The sequence below is a fragment of the Phocoena phocoena genome, chromosome 8, assembly GCF_963924675.1.
Source record: "Phocoena phocoena chromosome 8, mPhoPho1.1, whole genome shotgun sequence".
Taxonomy (NCBI): domain Eukaryota; kingdom Metazoa; phylum Chordata; class Mammalia; order Artiodactyla; family Phocoenidae; genus Phocoena; species Phocoena phocoena.
Genome location: NC_089226.1, coordinates 10,690,884 through 10,716,989, shown reverse-complemented (window position 1 = coordinate 10,716,989; position 26,106 = coordinate 10,690,884). Strand labels below are relative to the sequence as shown.

Here is a 26,106-nt window from a genome sequence, read left to right as displayed (position 1 = left end):
ACGGGCCATGAGGTCTTTGCCCTAGAACTTGTGTCACGGTATTCAGACGTGTGGCAGACCCAGATTCCGTCAGTGAGTAGATGAAGTGTCATCCTCCATCCTTGATGGTTTAAGGAGATGCATTCGTGTGTCTTCATTCATTTAACAAATACTGAAAGCCCGTGGGGTGCTGAGCACGGGTTGGGGGGTAGGGGGGTTATAATCCATGAACAGGACACAGAACCCTCGCCTTGGGAGGCTTACACCAAAGAAACGCATGTGGTATAACAGAAAAGTACTCAAAACCACAGCCCCAGCTTCTACAATTCTTCTACCTCTGTGCGGCTTGAGCAAAAGCCCCTTAATTTCTGGAATTCCCTAAGTCCCCTCTAGTTGCATCTTCTGTGGTGTTTGAGCTTGGACAGTAGATGGATCCCTCACTGAAAGATAGACAAAAGACAAAATCTCTTGCCTTGTGTAGGTAGGCTGGTTTCTTTTGGTTTGCTTTTTAGGGTGTCTTAGAATAACAGTCTGCCTACTTTAAACCTGTGGTTTTCAATCGGAGTGATTTTTGCTCCATCTCTCCCCAGAGGTCATTTGGCAAGGTCTGGAGTCGGTTTTGGTTGTTACAGCTTGGGGGGTGCTGCTGGCATCTAGTGGGTAGGGGCCAGGGTTGCAGCTAAACACCCAGTAATGCACAGGACAGCCCCCATAACAAAGAATTATCTGGTCCAAAATGATGTTGAGAGACCCTGTTTTAAACTTTGAAAATAGTCCATCTTTTCCCCTCATTTCTCCATCAGAGCCACCCAGAAGCTAAGAGGCTTGATTTCAAAACAAAGGCAAGATAACCTGGGGAGTCCCATGATGACAAAATTTGCTCCTTATTTCCACATAAATTAGCTCATCCCTTTAGGTCTCGGTTTCCTCATCTGAATGGTGGGGCCAATGACACGCATCTGGATTTGTTGTGAGCAGCCGCTGATCAAAATGATTGTCTCTCAGCTGGTCCAGAAAAGCCAGACATGTGGCTCTTTCTCTCTCGGACTGTGGGTTTTTATCCCCCGTCCCACTCTTATTCCGCTGCTGTGAAGGAGAGAAACAGGTTTTGTCTGACCGAGGGACTCTGTCCTCTGCTATTTGGGAAACAGATTTATCAGGGCACCGTTCTGTGTTTTTCCTTGTCTTCACCATCGAGATGCAACAGCTGCCTCTTTCCTTCCTTCTTCCAGAAGTGCACGTGGAGCCTCATAAGAAGCAGCTGCACGTGACCCTGGCTTACCACTTCCAAGCCAGCCACCTGCCCACCCTAGAGAAACTCGCCCAGAACATTGATGTCAAACTCGGGTGCGACTGGGTGGCGACCATATTCTCCCGGGATATCCGATTTGCTAACCACGAGGTAATGTCTCCCTGGGGCTCCTGACTCTGCCAGGGGTGCTGGGGTGCCATCAGCACCAGTAGCACTTGCTGCTATGGGGAGATGGACACCAAAGGGAAGTAATGCCCAGGAGTCATCTGGCCCAGAATTTCATCCAAGCACTGGCCGGCTCACTGGGGAGCTTTGAGCTTGCATCTCTTGTCTCTGGGTCCCAAGTGGCTGAGCTGTGTAATATCCCCATTGTTCTATCTGCCCTGCCAACCTTACTGGGATGATATAGAAATGAAATGGGAGAATAGATAGAAAAGCATTGTTGATAAATTTTTAAATATTCTATCAGTTCACAGTATTAACAGGTAGAAGACACCATCCTGATCTTAGGTGAGGAGAACACCTAAATACAAAAAAGACCCCAAACAAACCCTGAACACATAGCTAACGGATATTTGCTGAGTATCTGTGGCATGCAAATTACCATGGAACACACTAAAATTTTATTTTATTTATTTATTTTTATTTTTGGCTTTGTTAGGTCTTCGTTGCTGCACGTGGACTTTCTCTAGTTGCGGCGAGCAGGGTCTACTCTTAGTTGCGGTGCGCGGGCTTCTCATTGCGGTGGCTTCTCGTTGCAGCACGCAGGCTTCAGTAGTTGCAGTACGGGCTCAATAGTTGCGGCACGTGGGCCCTAGAGCGCGCGGGCTTCAGTAGTTGTGGTGTGTGGGCTCAGTAGTTGTGGCTTTCGGGCTGTAGAGCACAGGCTCAGTAGTTGTGGTGCACAGGCTTAGTTGCTCTGCAGCATGTGGGATCTTCCTGGAGCAGGGCTCGAACCCATGTCCCCTGCATTGGCAGGCGGATTCTTAATCACTGCACCACCAGGGAATTTTAAAATGTGGTCCATATGAAATGAAAGCACAGACCAAATATTGTGAGAGTTTGTGTGTATCACATGGGAGACCTGAGAGGGACAACTGAATTCCAGGACAGGCAGAAAGATTGGCGTGGTCCTGCCATCCTTCTTCTGAAGGAATTGACATTGCTTTCCAGGACAAGCACATGCCATCTCTGAAGAGTCTTATTGTCCTTTTTTGCCTGAAGGAGAAGCTGAGACATAGGGATTCAGTGGCTGGTCCAAAGCTAAAGAGCAATTTAGGACCAGAACTGAAGCCAGAAGCCAGGGGTTCTGACCAATGAAGACGGGCAGCCCATCTAAAAAAAGACCACAGAGTTTGCAACAATTGTCATCCAGTTTAACTGCATTTTTGGAACATACGTATAAATTGTTTCCTAGTTTTTCAGCAGCAAAAGAACTGATATTTTGTTAGTTTACGTAGCCTTTTAACATCTGTTTTAGATGGGTTTTTTTAAATATGAAAAAGAGTTAGAAATTCAGGGTCTAGGCCAGGCGGACCTCATCGTTGTTTTGGAAGTGTTTGGAAGAGCCAACCCACGACAAAGGTCCAGGACTGTGTGCGGGGCCCGAGAGTGTCAGGGACGTGCAGATTTGTCTGGCTCTGCTGATGGGAATGTCATGTCCTCCTTCCAAGTCATTTGATGCAAGTTTCTGTAAAGACACGGCAAGGAGACTGGGCTTAATCTTACTTCAGAATTCTGAAATCTCCTGGACTTGCTTAGCGTGAGCCCTAAATAGAACAAGAGAGGTGTGGCTGGTTGGATTCCTTCCGAGGGCAGAGGAAAAAAAAGTCAAGGGTGGCATGCCAGTGGACGGTGAGAAGTCACCTTTCTAAGAGAAGGAAGGTGGCGATGGAATTTTCCGAGGAGTATCTTCTAATCAACACTGCCCTCCAGTTAACTCAGAGGGTAATTGCTTTTCTGCCTGACCCACATTCTGCTCGACTGGCACGGAGGGAAAGAGGCAGCTAGCGCCCACATGAATTATTTTCTAAAAATAACATGGCCTCTTTTTATCTCTTATTTGTAAAAGCTCATTTATTACTGTTCCTCCTGATAAAGTTCTCCGTCCGAGGTCATTTGGCTTTAGCTGTGCTCTCCTGCATATGTAAACCTCTACTTACCTTCCTCCTCCTCCTGTGCCCAGGAGGCAGGATTGATTAACTGGTCCAGTGAGGTGACAGATGTCCGGAGGAGGCCAGTGGTTTAGGCAAGGACACTCAGCAAGTGATGCTTTGGAACCCTCTGGGGTCTCACCCCTCCTCTGTTCAGATGCTCACTTGATGTGGGCTTGCAAATGCTTGTTTGTACTTCACACCATCTCTTCCACGTTAGCGATCCCAGTGTGCCATGCCAGTTTTATGTGTCAAGCACTAGAAATCTAGAGGAAGGACAGAGTTACAGAAAAAGCATGAATTCTGGAGTTGGGCAGACACGGCTTCAAATCCTGGCTCCCTCCCTTTAGCGGTGGTTAGATTCGCTTTTGCAACTTCTAGAAAATAATCCAGTCCTTAGTTCTCTCGTGTGCAGAATGCCGGCGATATTTTGCTGGACTGTCGCCTGAACTAGAGGACATACGGAAAGGTCCTACCGTAAGAGCCAGCACAGTGGGCACAGCGACAGCGACAAAATCGCCACAGCTGTTATTGTTACTGAGAGTAAAAAGGGCTTCAGAGGCAAAGAGGGTCAGTTGCTGTCATCACCTGGGGCTGTACCTGCCCTTGGGTCAGTTCCTGTCATCACCTGGGGCTGTACCTGCCCTTGGGTCAGTTCCTGTCATCACCTGGGGCTGTACCTGCCCTTGGGTCAGTTCCTGTCATCACCTGGGGCTGTACCTGCCCTTGGGTCAGTTCCTGTCATCACCTGGGGCTGTACCTGCCCTTGGGTCAGTTCCTGTCATCAGCTGGGGCTGTACCTGCCCTTGGGTCAGTTCCTGTCATCACCTGGGGCTGTACCTGCCCTTGGGTCAGTTCCTGTCATCACCTGGGGCTGTACCTGCCCTTGGGTCAGTTCCTGTCATCAGCTGGGGCTGTACCTGCCCTTGGGTCAGTTCCTGTCATCACCTGGGGCTGTACCTGCCCTTGGGTCAGTTCCTGTCATCAGCTGGGGCTGTACCTGCCCTTGGGTCAGTTCCTGTCATCACCTGGGGCTGTACCTGCCCTTGGGTCAGTTCCTGTCATCAGCTGGGGCTGTACCTGCCCTTGGGTCAGTTCCTGTCATCACCTGGGGCTGTACCTGCCCTTGGGTCAGTTCCTGTCATCACCTGGGGCTGTACCTGCCCTTGGGTCAGTTCCTGTCATCACCTGGGGCTGTACCTGCCCTTGGGTCAGTTCCTGTCATCACCTGGGGCTGTACCTGCCCTTGGGTCAGTTCCTGTCATCACCTGGGGCTGTACCTGCCCTTGGGTCAGTTCCTGTCATCACCTGGGGCTGTACCTGCCCTTCCCAAGATGTCAGTCAGCAAACTCTGAGCTTAATCCCCAAGTAGGAAGGGAGGGAAAACATACTTGAGACGGACTCAAGAGTGCTTACAAGTAGCTGCTAAGCATAAAAGAGTATCACATAGGACAAAACTAGGCACGTGAGCTGAGATCCCCCAAACTTGGGCTGACTTTTGCACACGCTTTTGGTAAGTGGGGAAGGGCTACGGGGACCTGGGCACCGGTTGTAATTTGAGATTTGCCGCAATACCTTGATGGTTTTTTTATTGATTATTCGATAAATCAAAGTTCCTTATTGTCCGATTACCCTCTGCCCGGGACACGATGTCCCCTCTGCTCCTCTCTGTGCCTCGATCTCCCTGGAGATCGCCTAGAGCTAGAACACTTACCCCAGCACCCCCAAGTGAAAGGAGCAATGAGTTCTTCTCCCAGGTCATTTTTGAGGTTCTCAAAGAAAAGACACTTCTGCCGAGTCAAAGGCATCATTAGCCAGGACCATGCTGCACTTGGGTGTCTAAGGAACCTGAGTTGAGTTTAGACTTGTTCCCCATGACTTGGTGCCTCTCTCCACCCTGTTCCAGGAAAAGGAATGTTCCTTTTGGTGTCTCTACACATACCTAGCCTATAGATTTAAGATTTTTTTTTCTTTAACCTCTTTTAACAACCCAGCAAAACAAACCCTTCCTGGTTAGTGTGGAAACATGGTTTGAGTGAGTATGTAGCAGGGGAGTGGGAAGGCGATGGGATGCAAGAAGATCTAGAGCCGAAGGGGACATCAGAAATCCAGTGGAGCAGGTAGTCGAGTTCTGTGCGTTATCGTGTTCGTTCTCTGGGGGGAAAACCATATTTTTACTGGCTCTTCTCATTAGCAACTTCCAGAAAGAAATTCTTTCTTGACATGCTCTGATGTACCACCTTGACCCCAGTGAGCTGACGAGCTCACAAGCCTACCCAACACAGGATTCAGGGGTCAGCATCAGCTAGACGGAAAGGTAACCCTTTGAAAGCCAGCCATCATGGGTCAGTAGAAATAATTATGCTCCTTCTGTGTACCAGAGGCCTCAGGAGTTTTCTTAGGTTGTCTCATTTAACTTTTATAGTCCGGGGATCATTTGACAGATGAGAAAACAGAGGCCAAAATTAAAAACCGGTACGTGGGCACCAGAATATTTTGCCTGCCACTGGTAGCTTCAAGATCAAAGGAAAAGCTGATAGAACAGCCCCTCTTAGCCCTTGTGAAACACAGAAAATATTTTCCTTACTCTTGAGGTCTCCTGCTGTTAACAAAAACGGAGTAAAAGAAATGTTTTCCAAAGTATCTTCATGCCTATGCCTGTGATGTTTCTATATACCAGAAAAGGAGGCAAAAAGTGGAATAAATCAGCCAAGTGGCATAGCCTGAGGTTGGCCCAGGGGGCTTTTTCTGAGCCCAAAGAAGGAACACGTGGTCTCCATCTGTTCACTGACAAAAGCTGGTTACAGACACGACACACTGATGGCTGCGAAAGATATTTTTCTTTCCAGGCCTTTGTTAAAAATGGAGGTTTAAAGAAAGCTTTTTTTAAAAAATTATTTTATTTATTTTACTTTTGGCTGCGTTGGGTCTTCATTGCAGTGTGCGGGCTTCTCATTGCAGTGGCTTCTCTTGCAGAACATGGGCTCTAGGCGCACAGGCTTCAGTAGTTGTGGCACGTGGGCTCAGTAGTTGTGGTGCACGGGCTTAGTTGCTCCGGGGCATGTGGGATCTTCCTGGACCAGGGCTCGAACCCGTGCCCCCTGCATTGGCAGGAGGATTCTTAACCACTGCACCACCAGGGAAGCCCTAAAGAAAGCTTCTTTTTTTTTTTTTTTTTTTTTTTTTTTGCGGTACACGGGCCTCTCATTGTTGTGGCCTCTCTCCCGTTGCGGAGCACAGGCTCTGGATGCGCAGGCTCAGCGGCCATGGCTCACAGGCCCAGCCGCTCCGCGGCATGTGGGATCTTCCAGGACCGGGGCACGAACCCGTGTCCCCTGCATCAGCAGGCGGACTCCCAACCACTGCGCCACCAGGGAAGCCCCTAAAGAAAGCTTCTTGAAGGCAGGGACCATGTCTTGTTTAAGCCACTGAGTTACATGGAAGGGAGAACACTTCATTTCCAAAGCCTTCCTAGGGGAGTCTCCATCTGGGCATCAGTGACATCTGCATGGGAGACTCCCTTTCCCATGAGTTGCATTTCCAGGGTCTATTATGGCACCTACCCCGGCAGACGGAGCAGAGAAAACTAGGTCCAACCCTGTTTGTATAGAAGTTTACTGGAGAGCCTACAGGTTTTCAGATGAATTTCTAAAAACCGTATCTTTTGAAGCAAAGACATGCCTGAAGGAAAGTCTGGAGACAGCCGGGAGCACCAGCACATACTCACAGTACCCTGAAAAGAGAAGAAACGCCTTCTGATCTGAATCCAGATCTCCTCAGAGCCTGCAGACCCCAGGGGCACCTGTCAATGTCAGCTTCTGGACGTGTGCCCTGTTAGAGCAGAGCACACAGACCGGCCCTGGAGGCGCTCAGAAGAATGGGTCAGATGTGGGCCTCATGCATCCCTCTCCTCCTTTTTCAGACGTTACAGGTGATCTACCCCTACACCCCGCAGAACGACGATGAGCTGGAGCTGGTCCCTGGGGACTTCATCTTCATGTCGCCCATGGAGCAGACCAGCACCAGTGAGGGCTGGATCTACGGCACGTCCCTAACCACAGGCTGCTCCGGACTCCTGCCTGAGAACTACATCACCAAGGCTGACGAGTGCAGCACCTGGATATTTCATGGGTGAGCAGATGCTAAGTTCTCTGTCTGCTGCTTTTCAAAGAACATTGCGGAGTTTGAGGAGGTGGCAGGGAAACGGACTCGATCCTGGACGGGCAGGGCAGCAGTGCCAGTAAATGAAGTCCGAGGGGGAAGAAAGCCCTATTGGTTCCAGACTTTCAGGGAAGGGCTGATCTGGGGCATGAGAAAAATGGGAGATGGCTTGCCCTGCTTTGCTCTGCCTGCCCCCATTGGATGTAACATCTGTCTGAGTTCCTGACTGGAGACTAAACAGAGGCTGCTTGGGGGACCATCTCTTCTGGCCTCAGTGTGGGTCATCCCAGCACTGAGTCTTTATGGCTTTGGGGCTTCTGTCCACTCTTTCTTGGGTTGTTGCACAGAGGGGTCTGACTCCCCAGAGAAGCAGGACAGATTCCCACTATGCCAGCCAGACCAGTAGTGAAAGGATTTGCAAGGGTCAGGAAACCGAACCGCCCCTCACCGTGAGGTGACCCCGAGCAAGTCCTGAGACTTGGCATGTGAATGCCTAGATGACAGAGACCATTACTGTGGCAATGGGCAACCGCCAGAGCCTTAGAAAGGCAAGCGGTCCCTCCCCCACCCAGGTTTTCTGGAGAGTGATAGCGTTCCACCCATCCCTCACTCCTGCTTTGCCCCCAAACCAACCTGGTCCCACGTTGAGAGTGACCTGTGCTGCAGGACCAGCTTTGTCCCGAGAGAGAGGTGCCTTTTGTTCCTCTTTTATGTTTCTTATTAATCGGAGGAGTTCAAAGCCAGCCCTTCCCTGGTGCACTTGGGCATCTGGCCAGGGTGTGCGTGCTGGTTTGTTTTTCCTCCCTCTTGTTCTTGCCATGTGCCAACGTGGCTGAGAGCCGGAAGCTCTGAGCACCAGCTGCATGGTGTGTAACACTGCTTCTCTTTTATGACAGTAATAACAGAGACAGGCAATTTCAGTGAGTGTTTTGCCTGGAGGAAAAGAAAAGACGGTCCCCTACCCTGGTTAGCGGCAAGCCGATAAACCACAAACCCAGGGCTGGGAAGGAGTATCTTCTTCCTTAATAACCGCCTCCCCAGCAACCCTTCCTCCTCCTTCCCCATCCCCACCCAAGGAACATCCAGCATTTGGGGGCACAAATTGGAAGGTCAAAGCTGCCTCGTGCTCCCGAGACCTTTACTTTTTTTTTTTTTTTTTTAGTATTTATGTATTTATTTGGCTGTGCCAGGTCTTAGTTATGACACGTGGGATCTAGCTCCCTGACTGGGGATTGAACCCGGGCCCCCCTGCATTGGGAGCACGGTGTCTTAGCCACTGGACCACCAGGAAAGTCCCCCCAGACCTTTGCTTTTTCAGAAATGTTTCTAAGTTGGGTTTCCAAAGTCACCGCTTTATCCCTGTAAAAAACAAAAACAAAAACCAAAACCATAATATATGTGAAGAAACGGAGAATCAAAAGATTATTTGATGATATACAGCTCCCAGATCACATTCTTAAAAGTAGGGCTCCCTGTGGGAAGAGTATGTGGGAGAAGTTCTGCTGACCCGGTTCAGATCTCTGCATCTAAACCCACTCTTGCCCAAGTTAGAGCTCAGCTGAAATGGTGGGGGGGGGGGGGGATCCTCAGTGACCTCAGTCCATGGATCCCAGGGAGGTCTGTGTGTCATCTCCCTTTATTTTGAGAGATTACTAGTGATGTTACTTCCCTGGGAACCATGTCTGAAATTTCAGTGTCAGCTGCCACAGCCAACCCGGCTGAGAGTGGGGGAAATACTAGTATACTAGGTGTTTGTTAGGACACTGTAATTAAGAATTTGAGTTTTTACTCCAGTAGTCTTAGATTCAAATCCTGACTCTCCCACTCACCAGCTGTGTGACCTTGGCCAACTAACATGACGTCTCTGAGCCTCAGTTTGCTAATCTATGAAATGGAGATAATAATTGCCTTTCCCGTAGAGGCGTGTGTGAACACTGCTGTAAAGAACTTAGCTTTATGTGGATCAGGGCCGTGTATAAAACAGCACTGAATCTACAAGCGCCATTAGCTTTATGGTTATTTTATTTTTCTAACTTGTCTTTTCTAGTCCTCTCTTACATGCTTGTCAAATCAAATGTCTCTTCCACAAAAGCGATCCTATAGAAGAACTGCACTTTCCTAATTAACCCCAGAAGTGGAAATGACTCAGCGAGGCAGAGCCCAGCTGCTGTAAGACAGCCTTGTTTCGCCCCTAACGACAGGTAGCCTGGGGGAGGGAGAGCCACGGGGTCCTCAAGCATGACGCGGCCGACTTGATGGGAAGTTGCAGAGGGGATTCAAGCAACCAACAAGTAGGGACTTGGGGTCAGCAGCCCTTCACAACTCTTCCTCCCCTGTCCTCAGTTTTCCGAGTCCCTCCTAAGGAAATATTTTCCTACCACCCTTATTAGAGCACCCTGCCGGGTTCTGAGTACCTCCAGATATGTATCAGTTGGTGAAAGACCCACCATGTCTTCTAAATTGGGGTAGGCTGGCCGGTCCTTCTCGGCCGACACACAGCCCTGATGTGTCCTAGGGAGGTGCCAGTGTCTCTCCGATGCTTGAGAAGATGTTCCGGGCGTCAGGGGCAGCTCTCTCCCTACTCTGCACTCAACGTGACTATTGTCTTACTGGAACTGACAGCCCCAAACTGCCTCAGTGAGTCGGGGGCTTTGATGACAGTGACAGTTGAGAAGAGAAGGAGGCTGGCAGTCTCGCTGCCGGCTGAGCTGAAGGAGAGAGAGAAGGGATTCTAGCAGTGTCTTCACAGCTGTAATAAAGTAAAGAAATTAGGGAACATGTACAAGTAAGATGTCAGGATGATTCCATATATCCAGACATCTCAGGCGCTGAAGCTTTGATGAATCACAGTGAAACTGAATTTTCTTTAACTGTGTGATGTTTGGGAGGGTCTCAGTTTAAAATAAAGGAAAACAACCAGCCTGGCAGACTGTGTGAATGGCACAAGATTTCCTTAGAAATAACCCCAAAATATTAAAAACTAAAAACATAACCATAAAGCTAATGGCTATTTTAGATTCAGTGCTCTTTTATACATATGGAACTTTACCCTATTTGTAAAGAAGCAAGAAATCTAAAATTTAAATGCTCTCCCTTGACGCTGCCCAGTGATGTCTGTTGGATTTACCTAACAACCATATTTGAATTGCAGTGTTTATTAGATAAAGCTTTTTGGAGGCCTTACTAATCAAAATAATTTAAACACAGCGTGATTTGCTGCCTGTCTTTCAGCAAGACCTCTTTTGGGGCTTCTGTAGTTACAGTGTTACATCCAGAAATGAGAGCTCTTGGCTCAAAGCTCTACACATCTGGTGAGAATGGTCTCCTCTGGAAAAATGCTGTATTTAATCATCTTGTTGGAGGTATGATTGAGATGGGGGAGGGGTTTGGACACTGAAGGAGGTAGAGTCGGGGGTAATGGGCAGAGGTTTCCTTGACCATTAGGAGCCACAGGCCAAGTGGTAGAGACGGTCAAAATCCTCCCTCTTATTTGTCAGTTCGGATGGAAATCACCATGGAAAAGATTAAAGGCGACAGGAATTGTTTATTTCTTGGAGCCAGAAAAAGAGCTGGAGACAATGGTACGAAATTGATAGCTCATTATTCTGCAGCATGCTTTGGGTGCCAGCCACGCCTGTGGCATCCTAATAAGCACAGAATCACAGGCCCCATCCCCGCCCACAGGGACGAGCGCATCTGTTCCAAGTCCAGAAATCCATCTACCACTAATTTATTAACTGCAAGACTTCAGTGTAAAACAGGATGTTCCTCATAAAAAGATCAAATCGCTCTGTCGTACACTTGAAACTAATACGATATTGTTAGTTAATTATACTTCAATAAGCAATTTTTTAAAAAGATGTTCCTCTGCAGGCATGGGATGCCCCCTGCTCGGCTTTCCCAGCCATTGCACCGCCCCAGGGAGTGTTTCCTACTCATTCCCACAGTCCCGTTGAGCCCGGGGGTGAAGTGCTGATGACTTCTGGCCAAAGCAGTTAACGTCTTCCTTGTCTTCCCTCTGCAGTTCTTACTCGATCTTAAATACGTCACCTTCCAATGCGCTCTCATTTGGGGATGGCATCCTGGAGAGGCGGCAGTATGAGGACCAGGGCCTGGGGGATGCGACGCCCCTGACCGTCATCTGCCAGCCCACCCAGGTAAGGTTGACTGTCAGGGCCGCCTCCTCATCTCTGCTCAAGGATTCATGAGCACCTTTTTACTAAGGATGAGACCTTGCCCTTGCTGCCCCCAAAGGGTTACCTATCTCTCAGGGCACAAGAGCCTAAAAGATATATAAAAATTTAAGGCTTTGGAAGAGTCAGATGGGTGGTGCTGACAATGACTGCCAGCCTCTGGGTCTAGGCTGGTAAGGAAGGCTGCTCTGCAGAGAGGACGGTATGTTATCTGTAAAGTAGTAACGCGGTTGAGCCTTGAACAACGCGGGGGTTAGGAATGCCGACCCTCCATGCTCCGTACAGTGGAACATCCACTTGCAACTTACAACTGGCCTTCCGTCTACCCGGTTTGCTTCCTACATATCCACGGGTCTGCATCCTCAGGTCCAACACACGGCAGATTTTCTTGTAGTGTTTACTTTTGGGGAAAAATCTGTGTATGAGTTGGACCTGCATGGTTCAAACCCAAGTTGTTCAAGGGTCAGCTGTATCTAATCTATGTTACAGGTCATTGTGAAGATTAAAGGAGATAAGGATACGGTTCTTAGCACAGTTCCTGGCACATAGTGAACGCTCAGTGTATGTCCGATATATGCCAGAAAGGGTACAGAATGGAGGAGTTTGTAAAGTGTATGTACTGTATTGGCAAATGTGAAGCCAGTAGGAGCTGGCAGCCCTGAGGAAGCTGGGAACAGCTGACTCCATCAGAAAGAAGGAACGTAGAAACATCTGTAAGGATCCACGCAGTAGTTACACAAACCAGAGCCGTTTGGACAAGCCTTTGACTAGACTTGCCGATTTCATCACCCAGAGGTAGCAACTACCCTCCCCGAACCACTTCTGGGAACACCGTCTTGCGTGCAGCGAGACCACAGAGCCTAACCTGCGATTAGAATGGGCAGAGCGGGACCTCCTGGCCGGAGTAGCCTTCGGACCACCACACGGTGGAGATGCGGCAGATGTATTTGTGGTAATAAAAGTCCTCGCTCCCTGAAGAAGTTGGTGGAGCGTCTCGTTAGGGGAAGAAGCTGTCCCGCTACATGGCCGTCTCTCCATCCTGGCTAGTTTTGCCTGTGAGCTGTAACTCAGGTGGTCTTCGTGTCTCAGTATTGGCCAGATACGAATCCTACCAACAGCAGCAGCAGTAACAATAAAGCCATTTTCATAGCCCTTCTTATTTTGCAAAGCACCTGCAGTGCATCTCATCTGAGCCTCGAAATAACTTGCGAGGTCAGTACATGAGGCTTACCACCCCCATCTTATAGACAGGCCAACCTAAATCCGAGGCAGTTAAGGGGCTTATCCCACTCGAACATCAGTGAAACTTGTTCTAGAGCACAGCTCACCTGACACCCAGCTAGCTCTGAGACGTGTCTATGTGTGTGTCCCCACTTACAGCCTTTCTTTCTCTGCAGCCTCTGAGGATCAGCGGCCAGCCTGGCCCTCAGAAGAGATGCCTCTTTGTGTGTCGGCACGGTGAGAGGATGGATGTTGTTTTTGGGAAGTACTGGCTATCCCAGTGCTTCGACGCCAAAGGTCAGTAATTGGTGGGCCTGTTCAGCATTGGCATACCTATCACGGCCTCTAGGGGGCAGAGTCAAGCTACTTTTATCTAGATGGAGTCATTTATGAAATGCCTGTCATCTGTTACGTTGTAAGTCCTTCCGGATTGTCTGGAGTGTTAGGGGAGAGAGAAGTGTTCTTACCCCCATTCTATAAACTGGGACACCATGGACCAAAAAAGGCAGATGTCTTGCCCCACAGCCACATGGCAAAGTTAGAGGCAGAGACAGGTGTCTTGATTCCATGACCAGACCTCCCTCTAGTAAGTCACCCTGGCTCATTTTGGTTCCATTTTCATTTGGGTGGCATGTTTAAGATAGGGAGGCTTGCACCTCAGAGAATCCTACCTGCTTTAGAGTGTCTGGTTGTTACTTTCCCTTAAAAACTATCTCTTGTCACTTTCGTCAGCGGAATGGAAGCGTGGATCCCAGGACACAGTACTAAAGGAGGAGGTCAGCTTCAATATTTTCTAGAGAGCTCAGTTCAGTCTCTGTGGCCAAAAAGGAATGGAAGTGGAGGGGCTGGCAGGACCAGCAGTGGAAGCCCTAAGGAGATAGGAAGCTCATGTCGCCTTGGCCTGACTTCTCTTTCCAGGTCGCTACGTACGCACTAACCTGAACATGCCTCATAGCTTACCTCAGCGGAGTGGCGGTTTCCGAGATTACGAGAAAGATGCTCCAATCACTGTTTTCGGATGTATGCAGGCAAGACTCGTGGGTAAGTGTCCTGGAGTGATCACACAGCCTTTCCTGGCTACTTCTTCCAAAGACTGGCTCCAGTGGGTATGCCAGAATGCTGCCTAGGGTTTTCCTACAAGTACTATATTTCGTCAATTCAAAAGGGATTTATTATGTAACCATTAGGTCCAGGGCACTGGGTTGGTTTGCCAAAGTGAACAAGGTGTGATCGCTATCAAGGGGCAGATGGTCCAGTGATGGGGCAAGGTCAGGCTTGGTGCGGCCGACAGGTCAGCTTCTAGCGCAAGGATGAGAAGGCAACCCAGGAGTGGCTGAAAATATAGAGGCCAACCAGTCTCCAAGATGCTCAGTTCTTTGCAGGTCTAGGTCCATACCTGCCACACAGAGCCAGCAGCAGCCTGTGCTGTTCAATCATTTAACACACGTCAGTTGATCACTTACCTTGTGCAAGGCACCATGCTAGGTACTGGGGACCTAAGCGTAAGTCCCCACCCTCGGCGAAGCTTGTAAGTGGATAAATAATATAGAGTATTCTCGTTACTCAAGAATAGAACTAGGTACAAAGTATCATGGGAGCACAAAAGAAGACATAAGAGGAGAATAGGGTAGAAGTTAGTAGGAAGGTGGGACAGCATCTCAGTGGGAGGATCAACATCAAGTCATAGACATGAGAAGCAGCGTCCACAGTGCAGAAAAAACAAGCCGTCTTGTTTCTAGAGCATCAGCTGTGACCAGGGCGGGAGACAAGGCTGGCGGGATGGAGACAGACAAGTTCATGGAAGACTTTGACCGCCCCGTTAAGGCATTTAGACTTTATCCATGAGAGAAAAACGGGCATTTTACTGCTTGTTAGGACCAGAGAGACAGAAAGAAAATAGACAAGAAGGGTGTATCCCTTGGTCTTTCACAGAAACACTGGTCAGGAGAGTTGTTGAAAATGAGATTGAAACTGCTGGCGCTATGTGAGCGCCCACCTGGAAAGAGAGGTTTGCAGGGTCTGTCTGGCACCCTCTCCAACACTGAGAGTCAAGTTGAGGCTTCGTAAATCATCGGATGGATTCTTCTCTGGTTTCCTTCGCAGGTGAAGCCTTATTAGAGAGTAACACCATCATTGACCATGTCTACTGCTCCCCGTCCCTGCGCTGTGTCCAGACTGCGTACAACATCTTGAAAGGTGAGACTGGATAAAGGTCAGCTAGCCCATCCCTCCGTCTCCAGGCAACCTGACACAAATTATCCTACTCAGGGGACATTAGCCAGTTGAAAGCTTTGAATTTGAAATGTTTAGCAATGATTCTTTCTTTTGGAAGATGACTTTGCAAAAGTCCCCAAATCATACTCTGGCAGCAGAAGTGAGATCAAGAGAATATACACATCATGTTTTTCTTGAAAATGTAAAGCTCTCTTCGATGAATTAGAGGCTTGTAAAATATTGTTCTCTGGCAGTAATTTAGAGCCTACAGAGCGTGATCCTTTTTTGTCTTGTTTTTTTCTTTGTTTCCTCCCACTCTGCTCTGTTTGCCTCTTTACAGCAGGGAACGGTGCTCCTAGGTGTCTGTAAATCTTAATCACCCTTGTTTCTTTAGTTACTTGGAATGAGTTCAAACGTACCATTGTTATAAAGATATTCAGCTTTTACCCTAAAATCCGTGGAAGCTTGTGTTACAGGAATCTCCATTCTCATTTCACTGGAAGGAAAACTAGAAGGAACAGGGTTGACTGTTTACTTATGCCAAACAAACAAGCCAGAAAAAGCTGAGTCAACAAGGAAATTACACTGCGTTTGAGACTTCTGTTCATTAACCTTAAGTAAGCCAGAATGCGTCTATTATTCAAACGCATTATCTATCACATTTGCAAGGAAAAACTGGGCTAAATGCAATACAAAGAGTTAAACAGGGACAGTTCCCACTCTGAGGACAATTACACAATCACAAAACACAGGACTTGTGCACTGGCATTGGTAAATATTCAACACTGGATTTTCTAGTAGAGAAAATGAACAATCTCTATGATACGCAAATATAACGTAAGCTCTTGTAAAATAGTGGACGCTAAGAATTTCTGAAGTTTCTTGGTAAGAACATTTTGGAACTTACTTTAGAAAGAGGAATTATAGTAGCCACAGAACTGTAATAAATTATATGGATAATGACTTTTTCTTTAATCAGATAGCATTTAAAGCCAGCATACATCCTGGTGATGGGGCCAGAATAAACTCACGTGCTTATAACACAAAAATTAAAAACTCTTGTCCAAACCTGCATATTTTACTTCCTTAAGCTACATATAGCATCTGCTAGGAAAGAGGATAGAAGGTTTATGAGCATTTTTGTAACAATTTGGCCTCTAATTTACTTTTCCACTGAGAACATAGTAATACTCCCTTCATCTTCATTTTATTTTCCCTCTAAGGTTTACAACAAGAAAATCACTTGAAGATCCGCGTAGAGCCTGGTTTATTTGAGTGGACAAAATGGGTTGCTGGGAACACACTACCTGCGTGGATACCTCCATCAGAGTTAGCTGCAGCCAACCTGAGTGTTGATACAACCTACAGGTAACCCTCTGAAAGCGCTGTTTCCTGAGGCCAATGTGGAAGTACTCTTCTCCACCAGGCCAGGCTAATTAAGGAGATGAAGGACCAGATGTAGCCCACAGCCAGTTGTCCATATTGCTGGAAGTCACGCTATGATTTAAAAAAAAAAAAAAAAAAACTGGAGAAAGCCAGCATTCCCTTGTATTGGGCATCGGTGTGGAGTATGTCTCCCGTCACATGCACTAGGGCTTTCTGACTTTACTACATTGATTTCAGTGAATAATAAAACCACTTCGCATGCCAGGAGCACACACCAGCTAATGATAAAGCAGTTCAGAAGCCTGTTGGGAAATAAGGGAAGTGACGGTGTCTTGCCTTGGATTGTCGCTTTCGATTTTTCAAAGCATTTTTAATTATCTTCATTCATTATTGCTATAACCCCAGGATGGAGGCAAAGCCACTTTCATCTGTGAGAGAGTTCTGTGGGCTGCCAAAAGTTATACACGTAGTGGACATATCTGACAATAATAATAACTAACCTCGATTGATCATTTTCTGTGTGCCAAACACTGTGTAATCTGCTTTACAGTAGTCCTTTGCTTTTTCCATTAGACTGTTATTAGAAAGAAGTGTTTGTAGATTGTAACATACTTACATTAACCATCAAAAATCCACTCGGGCTTCTTACTGACGTGATAAAAAGAATGCTTTTTGTGTTCTTTACAGCAATATTTATTTTAAATATTTTTAGTAAGCAATGATATTTTCCTCTCTAACCCCTGTATTTGGTTTAAATATTTTTGTTAGTTGTTCCTGTTAAGTGTTTAAAATACATCTGGTTATCTTGTCAGTGTGCGATAAAGTTTTAGGTTGAGCGTTAAAAAAAAAAAAAAAAAAAATCCACCCAGACATTCGTAAAATGTCTTTGAAGGACAGATATTCACAACCATCACGGTGGGGAACTAATGCATGTCTTAAAACAGAGTTTGGAACGAGTGACCAGTATAAGCAAAACTTTCTTCCTTGTGCTATCCCTTGACCTTTCATTTCAAATACCTACCCAAACCTCAAATGAACCAATGTGAGTTTCTGGCTAAGGTAGGAGAGAATATCTTTCCTTCCATACTAAGTTTTGGCTCTGCAAATAAGACCTCAGATAACCCCATTAATTAATTAACGTGTGCTACTTCTTGCCTTAAAGGGATGAGCATTCCTCAAAAATAAGATTAAATCAGTCAGATCCTCTACTGAAATAATTCACATTTTGTCCTATCTATCTACTCGATGGCCACTGTTTTTCTGTTGCTTGGGAAGCAGCAATAAATGATTGTCCCCATGCCAACAGCCATCATCTCTCTGCCCTGGAGAGAGAACAAGTTACTGCCAACGTTGGTAAAATGACTTTCCTCACCTACCACCCAGCCCCACCCAGGCCAGCTAGCCTTCGGATCCCCCTTTAAGTGCATCCTGCAATTCTTCCCAAGCTATTTACAAAGGTCCCCAGAATCGTTCTACCTGAGCCCTTCAATGCGCACACAGATACATACCCCACCAGTAGTACGAACAGAAGGATGGACGCCAGGAACCTGGGGGTCAGGACACGGTTCATATTCCAGATTTCCTTTTCCTCTACAAAAAATCAAAGTTGTGTTCAACCGCTTTGTGTTGGGGCTTGGGGTGGTGGTGAGATTAAGCCTCTAATTCTATAAATCAGTCGTGAAATTCACCCGTCAAGCATGTGAGAGGCACAGCCCCTAGAGTCAGACTCACTCTGAAATTCATTCTGTCAAGTGAGCAGGGCTTCTGAAGCAGGTAGTGGTGCCCAAATGTTTGATTGAAGAAACGTGGTGATGTGCGGAGGGGCAAGAACCGACAGGCAGGGTATTATAAGCCAAGCAAGCACTGCTCACAGATCCCTCCCTGTCGCCTTGAACAGGAGGGAGGAGCGGCTGGAAGGTGGATTTAGGCTGGTGACCAATATCCAAGCGTCAGCCACCGGCAGCAAGACCCATCCTGGGGGCTGGGTGTAGAAAGCAGCCCCAGGGGAGCTAGGCGGGAAGGAGCAAGACAGACAGAAAAAACAAAATACACACCAGCTGCGTGAGACTTCGGAACAGGACCCTGACTGGGGCAGGCAGGGAAAAGGGGATGGGGAGCCATGGATCTGGAGTATTAGAGAGACAACAAATCAAACTTTGGTGTGGGACTCAGGGCAGAAGCCTGCTCTATAGTCTGGACCAAAGTAGGCTGGGGAGAGGAGCGTATACACGGGAGAATACTATCCCAAGGGTACTACCTGTGTACCCAGAGCTCTGGGTGCCAGGTCTAGTTGGTGGTTGGAGGCCCACCTGAGTCCCAGAATAGTACAGGGGTCCTGTCAGAAGCGGGATGCTGCCGACAAGAGTGAGAAAGCTTTGACTGTCCCATCCCCTTCAGGGCTCGTTCAAACATGGAAGCCATTCATAGGTTCCACTTCAAGGCAAGAACTGATGAGGAGGAACTGGATTCTGGCATCTACCAACTCTCCACTTCCGCAAATCTTGTACATTACAGCGTGGTTTCACCCCTGCCGTGACTCCCTGAACCAAAGAGGCCTTTTGTCACAGTGTGTATGTGTGTGTGTTGGGGGAGGGGTCCTGGGAAACCAGGTGATGTAAATGGTAATGGAACTGGATGAGAAGTAGGGATGGGAAGAAAGGGTTTGCTCCAGAACAAGGAGGCACATCCCTAACGAGTTGGGGAATTCATGTTTCTCCCTGTCACCCAGGGTGTTGTAAGATTCAGAAGGTTGTTTTCTAGGAGAAATAGTATGCTTGCAGAGAGAATGTTATTTAGATGAAGGCAAGTTACCTTCAGATGGAAGAGCATCCTTCCTCTCCAGACAGTAAACCCAAGTGCACAGGAGGGCAGCTTTGAGGAGGGCACTATCAGAAGCCATCCAGGGTGAAGGATAACTTGATAGGTATTAATCTCAGACACAGGTTCAAATCCGGGCTCTAAGAGTTGCTAATGATATAAGCAAAGGCAAGTCAGCCGTAGCCTTTCTAAGCCCTAGTTTTGTCATCCATAAACTCAGAATTTGCAAAAGGGTTGCCAGGTGGGCTATGTTCAAAGAACGCAAGTAAGGCGCTTTGCGCAGAGCCTGACACACGGGAACCTCTCAGTAGATCTTAGCAGCAGCAGCGATGTATTCTGATGCAAATGCCGTGAGAATTCACTTTGAGAACTCGCTAGCGCCTCCATGCACTAAATACCAACAGTGAAAGACAAAATAAGAAAATATGACACAGTTGTACTCGAAAACAAGGTAAACACCTCATAGACCAGAAAACTAAATAGCAAAGGAAGGTGGGAGACAGGAGTGACTGGGATTGAAGACATTCAGGGTCACCAGGATCGGAGGGCCCTGCTCTGACCATCGTCTTATATGCGTTTGTACATCGTGTCATAATTATCATTTACATCATTAGCTTACTCACCCCAACCACACACAGAGAGCTCCTCAAACATAGAAACTGGGTTTTCTTCATCTTTATGTTCCCTGGACTTCTCCAACTGCCAGGTATGTGGTCTGTGTTCAAACTAAGAAAGAAAAGGAAAGGCTGGTGAAGCGTTGTTAGCTCACAAGTCCAATGGACCTAATATCTCCTTTAAAAACCTATCCTTACAACTCCCCATTTCATTTTATGAGACCAGCATTACCCTGATACCAAAGCCGGATAAGAATACTACAAGAAAAGGGAACTACAGGCCAATATTCTCAACAGATATTAGCAAACCAAATTCAACAGCACATCAAGAGGATGATACACCATGATCAAGTGGGATTCATCCCTGGGTTGCAAGGATGGTGCAACATACAGAACTCAATAAATGTGATACACCACATTAGTAGAAAAAAAGATGATAAAAATTATATGATCATCTCAGTAGATGCAGAAAAAGCATTTGACAATATACACCATCCTCTTCATGATAAAAATTGTTCAACAGATTGGGTATAGAAGGAACATATCTAAACATAATAAAGGCAATTTGTGGCAAGCCCACAGCTAACATCATACTCAATGGTGAAAGGCTGAAAGCTTTTCCTCTAAGATCAGGAACAAGACAAGCATGGCCACTCTCACCACTGCTATTCAACATAGTTCTGGAAGTTCTAGCCAGAGCAATTAGGCAAGATAAATAAATAAAAGGCATCCAAATTGGAAGAGAAGAAGTGAAACTCTCTGTGTTTGCAGATGACGTGATCTTATATATAGGAAGTCCTAAAGACTCAGAAAATCCTAGAACTGTCAGACTAATCAACAAATTCAGCAAAGTTGCAGGATATAAAATCAACATACAGAAGTCAGTTGTGCACAAAAATAAACTCAAAACGGATCAAAGACCTAAATGTAAGGCCGGACACTATAAAACTCTTAGAGAAGAACATAGGCAGAACACTCTTTGACGTAAGTCACAGCAGGATCTTTTTTAAAATTTATTTTCTTATTCTTGGCTGTGTTGGGTCTTCGTTGCTGCGCGCAGGCTTTTTCTAGTTGCGGCGAACGGGGCTACTCTTGGTTACGGTGCACGTGCTTCTCATTGCGGTGGCTTGTTGCAGAGCACGGGCTCTAGGCATACAGGCTTCAGTAGTTGCAAGATGCGGGCTCAGTAGTTGCAGCATGCAGGCTCAGTAGTTGTGGCGCATGGGCTTAGTTGCTCCGTGGCATGTGGGATCTTCCTGGACCAGGGCTCGAACCCGTGTCCCCTGCATTGGCAGGTGGATTCTTAACCACTGCACCACCAGGGAAGCCCACATGTCTCCTTCTGAATTATGGTTTTCTCAGGGTATAGGCCCAGTAGTGGGATTGCTGGGTCATGTGGTAGTTCTATTGAGAAAAGGGATCCTTGTGCACTGTTGGTGGGAATGTAAACTGGTACAACCACTACGGAAACACTATGGAGGGTCCACAAAAAATTAAAAATAGAACTACCGTATGATCCAGCAATCCCACTTCTGGGGTATATCCCAAGGAAATGAAAACAAGATCTCAGAGAGATATCTCCACATAATATCACTTATATGTGGAATCTAAAAAAGCCAAGCTCAGAGAAACAGACAGTAGAGTAGCATGGACACCCATGGGACCGTGGGGAGGGGGAAATAGGGAGAGACTAGTCAAAGGGCTACAAACCTACAGTTAAAAGCTGAATACATTCTGGGGATCTAATGTACAGCATCGTGATTATAGTTAACAATACTGTGTTATATTCTTGAAAGTTGCTGAGAGAGTAAAGCTTCAATGTTCTCACCACCAAAAAGAAAATGTGACATAATGGAGGTGTTAGCTAAGACTATGGTGGTCATCATTTTGCAATGTATAAATGTATCAATACATTGTATATACCCTTAAACTTACACCATGTTATACATCAGTGAAATCCCAATAAAACTGGGAAAAGATTAAGTAAAACTTACCCTTACTGCTTATCATGTGCAAGCCTACTAGAGGCTTGGGAAATCTCTGGTGATTTAAATAGATGAAGAGATCTAACCTCTGCTTGGCTTCCTCTTATTTATGTGACCTGGGACTGACTGTCAGTAAAATTAGTCAAACTGCTATGAGATATCCTGCAAGGGAAGCCTGAACTGAATGTTTCTTTTCAGCCGGTCACTTTGACACCATGCACACATGGCCTTTATTTCTGTACATTCTGCATATTAGGACCCCACTTCTACATAGTTGAAATACCCTTCCCTGTGCCTCCATCCTTTCTAGGGAAATGGATAAACAGAAATATGGGAACTTTAGAAAGGTCTTGAACTAAAACTTAGAGTAATGTCAATTGCTTTGTCTTGGGATCAAAATGTTTTCGATGCCTTTGTTCATTTTTCTATTGCAGACCTCACATTCCAGTCGGCAAATTAGTGGTTTCAGAATCCTATGACACCTATATCAGTAGAAGTTTCCAAGTAACAAAGGAAATAATAAGTGAATGTAAAAGTAAAGGTAGGTATTATTTTGGACTCCATAGTTAAATCTGTGATCATTTTTCCACCATGGTTAATTGGCTATTCAAGATGGTTCAACGTGCTTTGACAAACTTGCTTAATTAGTAGGAAAGAAAAATATTTCCAGACTCTCTTAATAGATACTTTCATGTTAAATTTGTACTATTCTCTTGAGTACCTCAAATGGTAGATATTCCGTGGAAATACATCAGACTTAGTTACTCTATGAAATTACAGAATTCTGCATTTCAGCTATTTATCTTCCACTCTCTGAAGGAGGTTCCCTATTACAGTTTCCAGAAATTCTTTACCATAACACTGTTTTGCCTATAATTGGATCCAGGAGCATGGACACCTACACACAAACACACCGACACAAATACACCTACCGTCACTACTACCACCAACCGAGAGCAGTGTGCTATACGACTCAAGTCTGCCACTGAATTTTATAATCATTGAACTCAAATATTTAATGATGTTGTAGGACTGTAATATTTGTAGTAAAAAGGGCAGGTTACAAGAGCGTCTGCACATTCCCATCCCCCACTAAAAGTTAAAATATTTATCTTCATAGAGCAAAGGCTGGATTTACATACACACCAGAAAGTTAACAGTGGGTAGCCCTGGTCAACAGTATTGTGGATGGTTCCCGCCTTTCAGTTATCACTTGTAAGCCACTCACTTCATGACCACCCCTGTGGTACCACCCATCCCCACTGCAAAGAAACTCAGCATGTTCTATCAACCAGAAAGTCTCAAGTGCTCACAGCTCTACAATGGCAACATCAAAAACTATAATATATTAGAAGTGATAGCAGAGAGCCCTGTAGACATAGAACAGTTTTGTACCTTGATTGAGGTGATGGTTCCCAAAAGCTCCACATGTGATAGACTTGGCTAAAGCTGGTGAAATCTGAATAGGCTATGTGGAGGATACCAGTGTTCACTTCCTAGTTTTGATAGTATACCTTAGGCAAGACGTTACCATCAGAGAGGCTGTGTGAAGGGTGCATGGGACCTACCTAGTGTGTGTGTGTATAGTATATATTGCAAGATAACGTGTTGTATATATATGTATGTATATGTGTATATGTATATACATATTATATAATATGTGTATATAGTATAAAATATACACACGTATATCTAATATGTAAAATATGTATTTGTTACCTCCTGTGAATCTAATTACTTTAAGATTGAAAGTAGGTTTGTTGTTGGGTTTTTCTGTTGTTTTTGTTTGTTTGTTTTTTGTTTTTAATGACATTAGGCTGCCTTAACAGTACAAAGCATTTTCAAAATCTTGCTTTTGGCCGAATTGTCTCCTTCTCGAAAATGTTTGCCTCTCCCTGGAACACTTGGCTTCAGTACTTATTACAAGGCTTACATATGTCTTTATAGAAACAGTCTTTTCAGTCCTTGCTTTTTTGCCCCCAGGAAATAACATCCTGATTGTGGCCCACGCATCTTCCCTTGAAGCGTGTACCTGCCAACTTCAGGGCCTGTCACCTCAGAACTCCAAGGACTTTGTACAAATGGTCCGAAAGGTAATTCCTGCTTGCACTTCAGGGGCCTGTGGGGCCTCGGAGCTTCAGAATGGTTCAGTGCTGGCTGATAGCGAAGTTCTTTGGAGCTGGGAAGGTACATTTATTGGTTTATTCAACCAAGATGTATTGAATGGGGCTCTGTTTAAGGCGCTTTACCAGGCCTTGGGTAAGAGAAAAAGATGTGTTTGAGCTACTTCTAGCTTCTAAGAGCTAAAACTTAAGAAGTAGCTAAGAACCATGAGCACATTGTCTGGGTTTCCCTGTGGGACCATGGAACGGATACGGAGGAGGTTTGTGGGCCAAAACACAGCATCTGACAGCTCAGCTGGAAGAGAGGTCCTGGCGGGTAGGCCAAAGGAACCAGTGATTCAAAATGATGGGGCTGAAAGGCAAACCCAGGAACAAGGCAGCGAGACAGAAAACCCACCAGGCTGACCAACACATCTGGATTCTTCCTTCTCATGCCTGTGGAAGAGGTTTTCCCTTCAGCCACCCTCCCACATACACTTCCCTCCAGGCTGAGTTATATGCTTCCCGTAACTATCCCCAGAGAACCTGGTTCAAACTCGACGGCAATTCTTTTCTCACTTTTTTAAAAACTTACGTGTCTGTCCTTCCCATTAGTCTGTAAGCTGCTTGAGGGCAGAGATTTTTGTCTTGTTCACAAATGCAACTCTGGACACACACACAAATACGTTTTGAAATGCCATGCCTACTGAAGTTAGGAAGGGCACACAGCTTCAGCTCTGAATGTGTTAGATACACATGCCAAAAAATGAAAGAAAAAGCAGGATAAAACAAATTCTTAAAACTTGGTTCATCTTTCCCATTGTCCAAGTATAATTTCAGAAATGTTTGAGCTGCGTTTTCAGCTTGACTTGCAATTAGGAATGAACTCCTACCACCTTAGCTTTATACATGAGTTCCTTTTTTTTCCTCCCGTGCTATATAGAAACCATGTATAAATAATTGCACTAGAAGCGCTCACCATTTAATGAATCCTTCCGAAGAATCCTCTTGCGTTGTAAATACTCTTCCTTCTAATTTATCAGTTCTATCCATTTCATTTTCAATATTTTGGAGGGGATGCTTGCCTACAAAGCCCTGATTCATTCCTTTGAGTTTTCCCTCGTCTAGGTAAAAGTTAAAGCACTCAACCTGTTTTCTATTTTCCCTTTCTTTACTATCTTACCTCAGATCCCCTACTTGGGGTTTTGTTCCTGTGAAGAATTAGGAGAAACTGGAATCTGGCAGCTGACAGACCCACCAATCCTCCCTCTTACCCATGGACCAACTGGGGGCTTCAACTGGAGAGAGACCCTGCTGCAAGAATAACCGCACGAGCGAACAAGAAGAAAAGACTTGACTTGAGGAAGGCTTTGGGAGAAGTGTCTTTTTGTGTACTTAGTTACAGTGGGAAGGAAAGTCTACACCACATCCTAAGTGGACAGCTCAGAATAATTTAGCATATTTCCTTTCAGGCTTTAATGTTCTTAGGATGAGACCATGTCAAGGAGAGAAAGACTTGATTCAGGGGAAAAAAATTCATTCTCCCTGGACTCTTGCCTCGCTAACAAGGCTTTCAAGAATTGTCTTCCTATACAGGGGCACCTGCTACAGCAGAGGATGTTTCCTCCCTTCCACCTGTGCTAAGGAGCCTGGGTCCTCCCAAAGAGAGCTGCCAGCCCACTCTGAGGAAGGATGCAGGAGAATCCAGCTGGAGGGACACCAAGCTGCCAGTCCAGTGATGGGCTTTTCTTTTCTTTTTAACTCCATGTTCCAGTTAAAACCAAGCTGCAGAATTCTTTTAAGGTGATTAGAAAACATGCGGTTTCCCATCAGTTTCTACCCTCAGTATGACCCACACACACACTAGTGCTGCTGGCTCAGGCCATCTGCCGGAGGACTCTAACCTTCACCCTGGTACCACCACATCACATTTTCTCTAGAGAAAAGCTGACTACAGCTTTGTGCTACTGTCCTACCCCCTTGCTTCTATCTATCTGTGAAATGGGGAGACAGCATTTTTATTCTCCAA

The 26,106-nt window shown here is 46.1% G+C and overlaps 1 protein-coding gene across 2 annotated transcripts in view; it reads left to right on the top strand.

The window, feature by feature from the left end:
- UBASH3B (ubiquitin associated and SH3 domain containing B) overlaps positions 1-25,866 on the top strand; it is a 137,365-nt gene extending 111,499 nt beyond the window's left edge. The window contains exons 5-14 of one of the 2 annotated variants that reach the window (XM_065882129.1): positions 1,212-1,381; positions 7,307-7,515; positions 11,570-11,702; positions 13,136-13,256; positions 13,878-14,000; positions 15,063-15,155; positions 16,397-16,541; positions 22,410-22,516; positions 23,959-24,068; positions 25,266-25,866. In XM_065882129.1, coding sequence (XP_065738201.1) covers positions 1,212-1,381; positions 7,307-7,515; positions 11,570-11,702; positions 13,136-13,256; positions 13,878-14,000; positions 15,063-15,155; positions 16,397-16,541; positions 22,410-22,516; positions 23,959-24,068; positions 25,266-25,403 — 1,349 coding nt within the window. In that variant the 3' untranslated portion in view covers positions 25,404-25,866. The remainder of the gene's footprint in view (positions 1-1,211; positions 1,382-7,306; positions 7,516-11,569; positions 11,703-13,135; positions 13,257-13,877; positions 14,001-15,062; positions 15,156-16,396; positions 16,542-22,409; positions 22,517-23,958; positions 24,069-25,265) is intronic. The other variant, XM_065882130.1, reaches the window with a different exon arrangement.
- Positions 25,867-26,106: the final 240 nt, after the last annotated feature.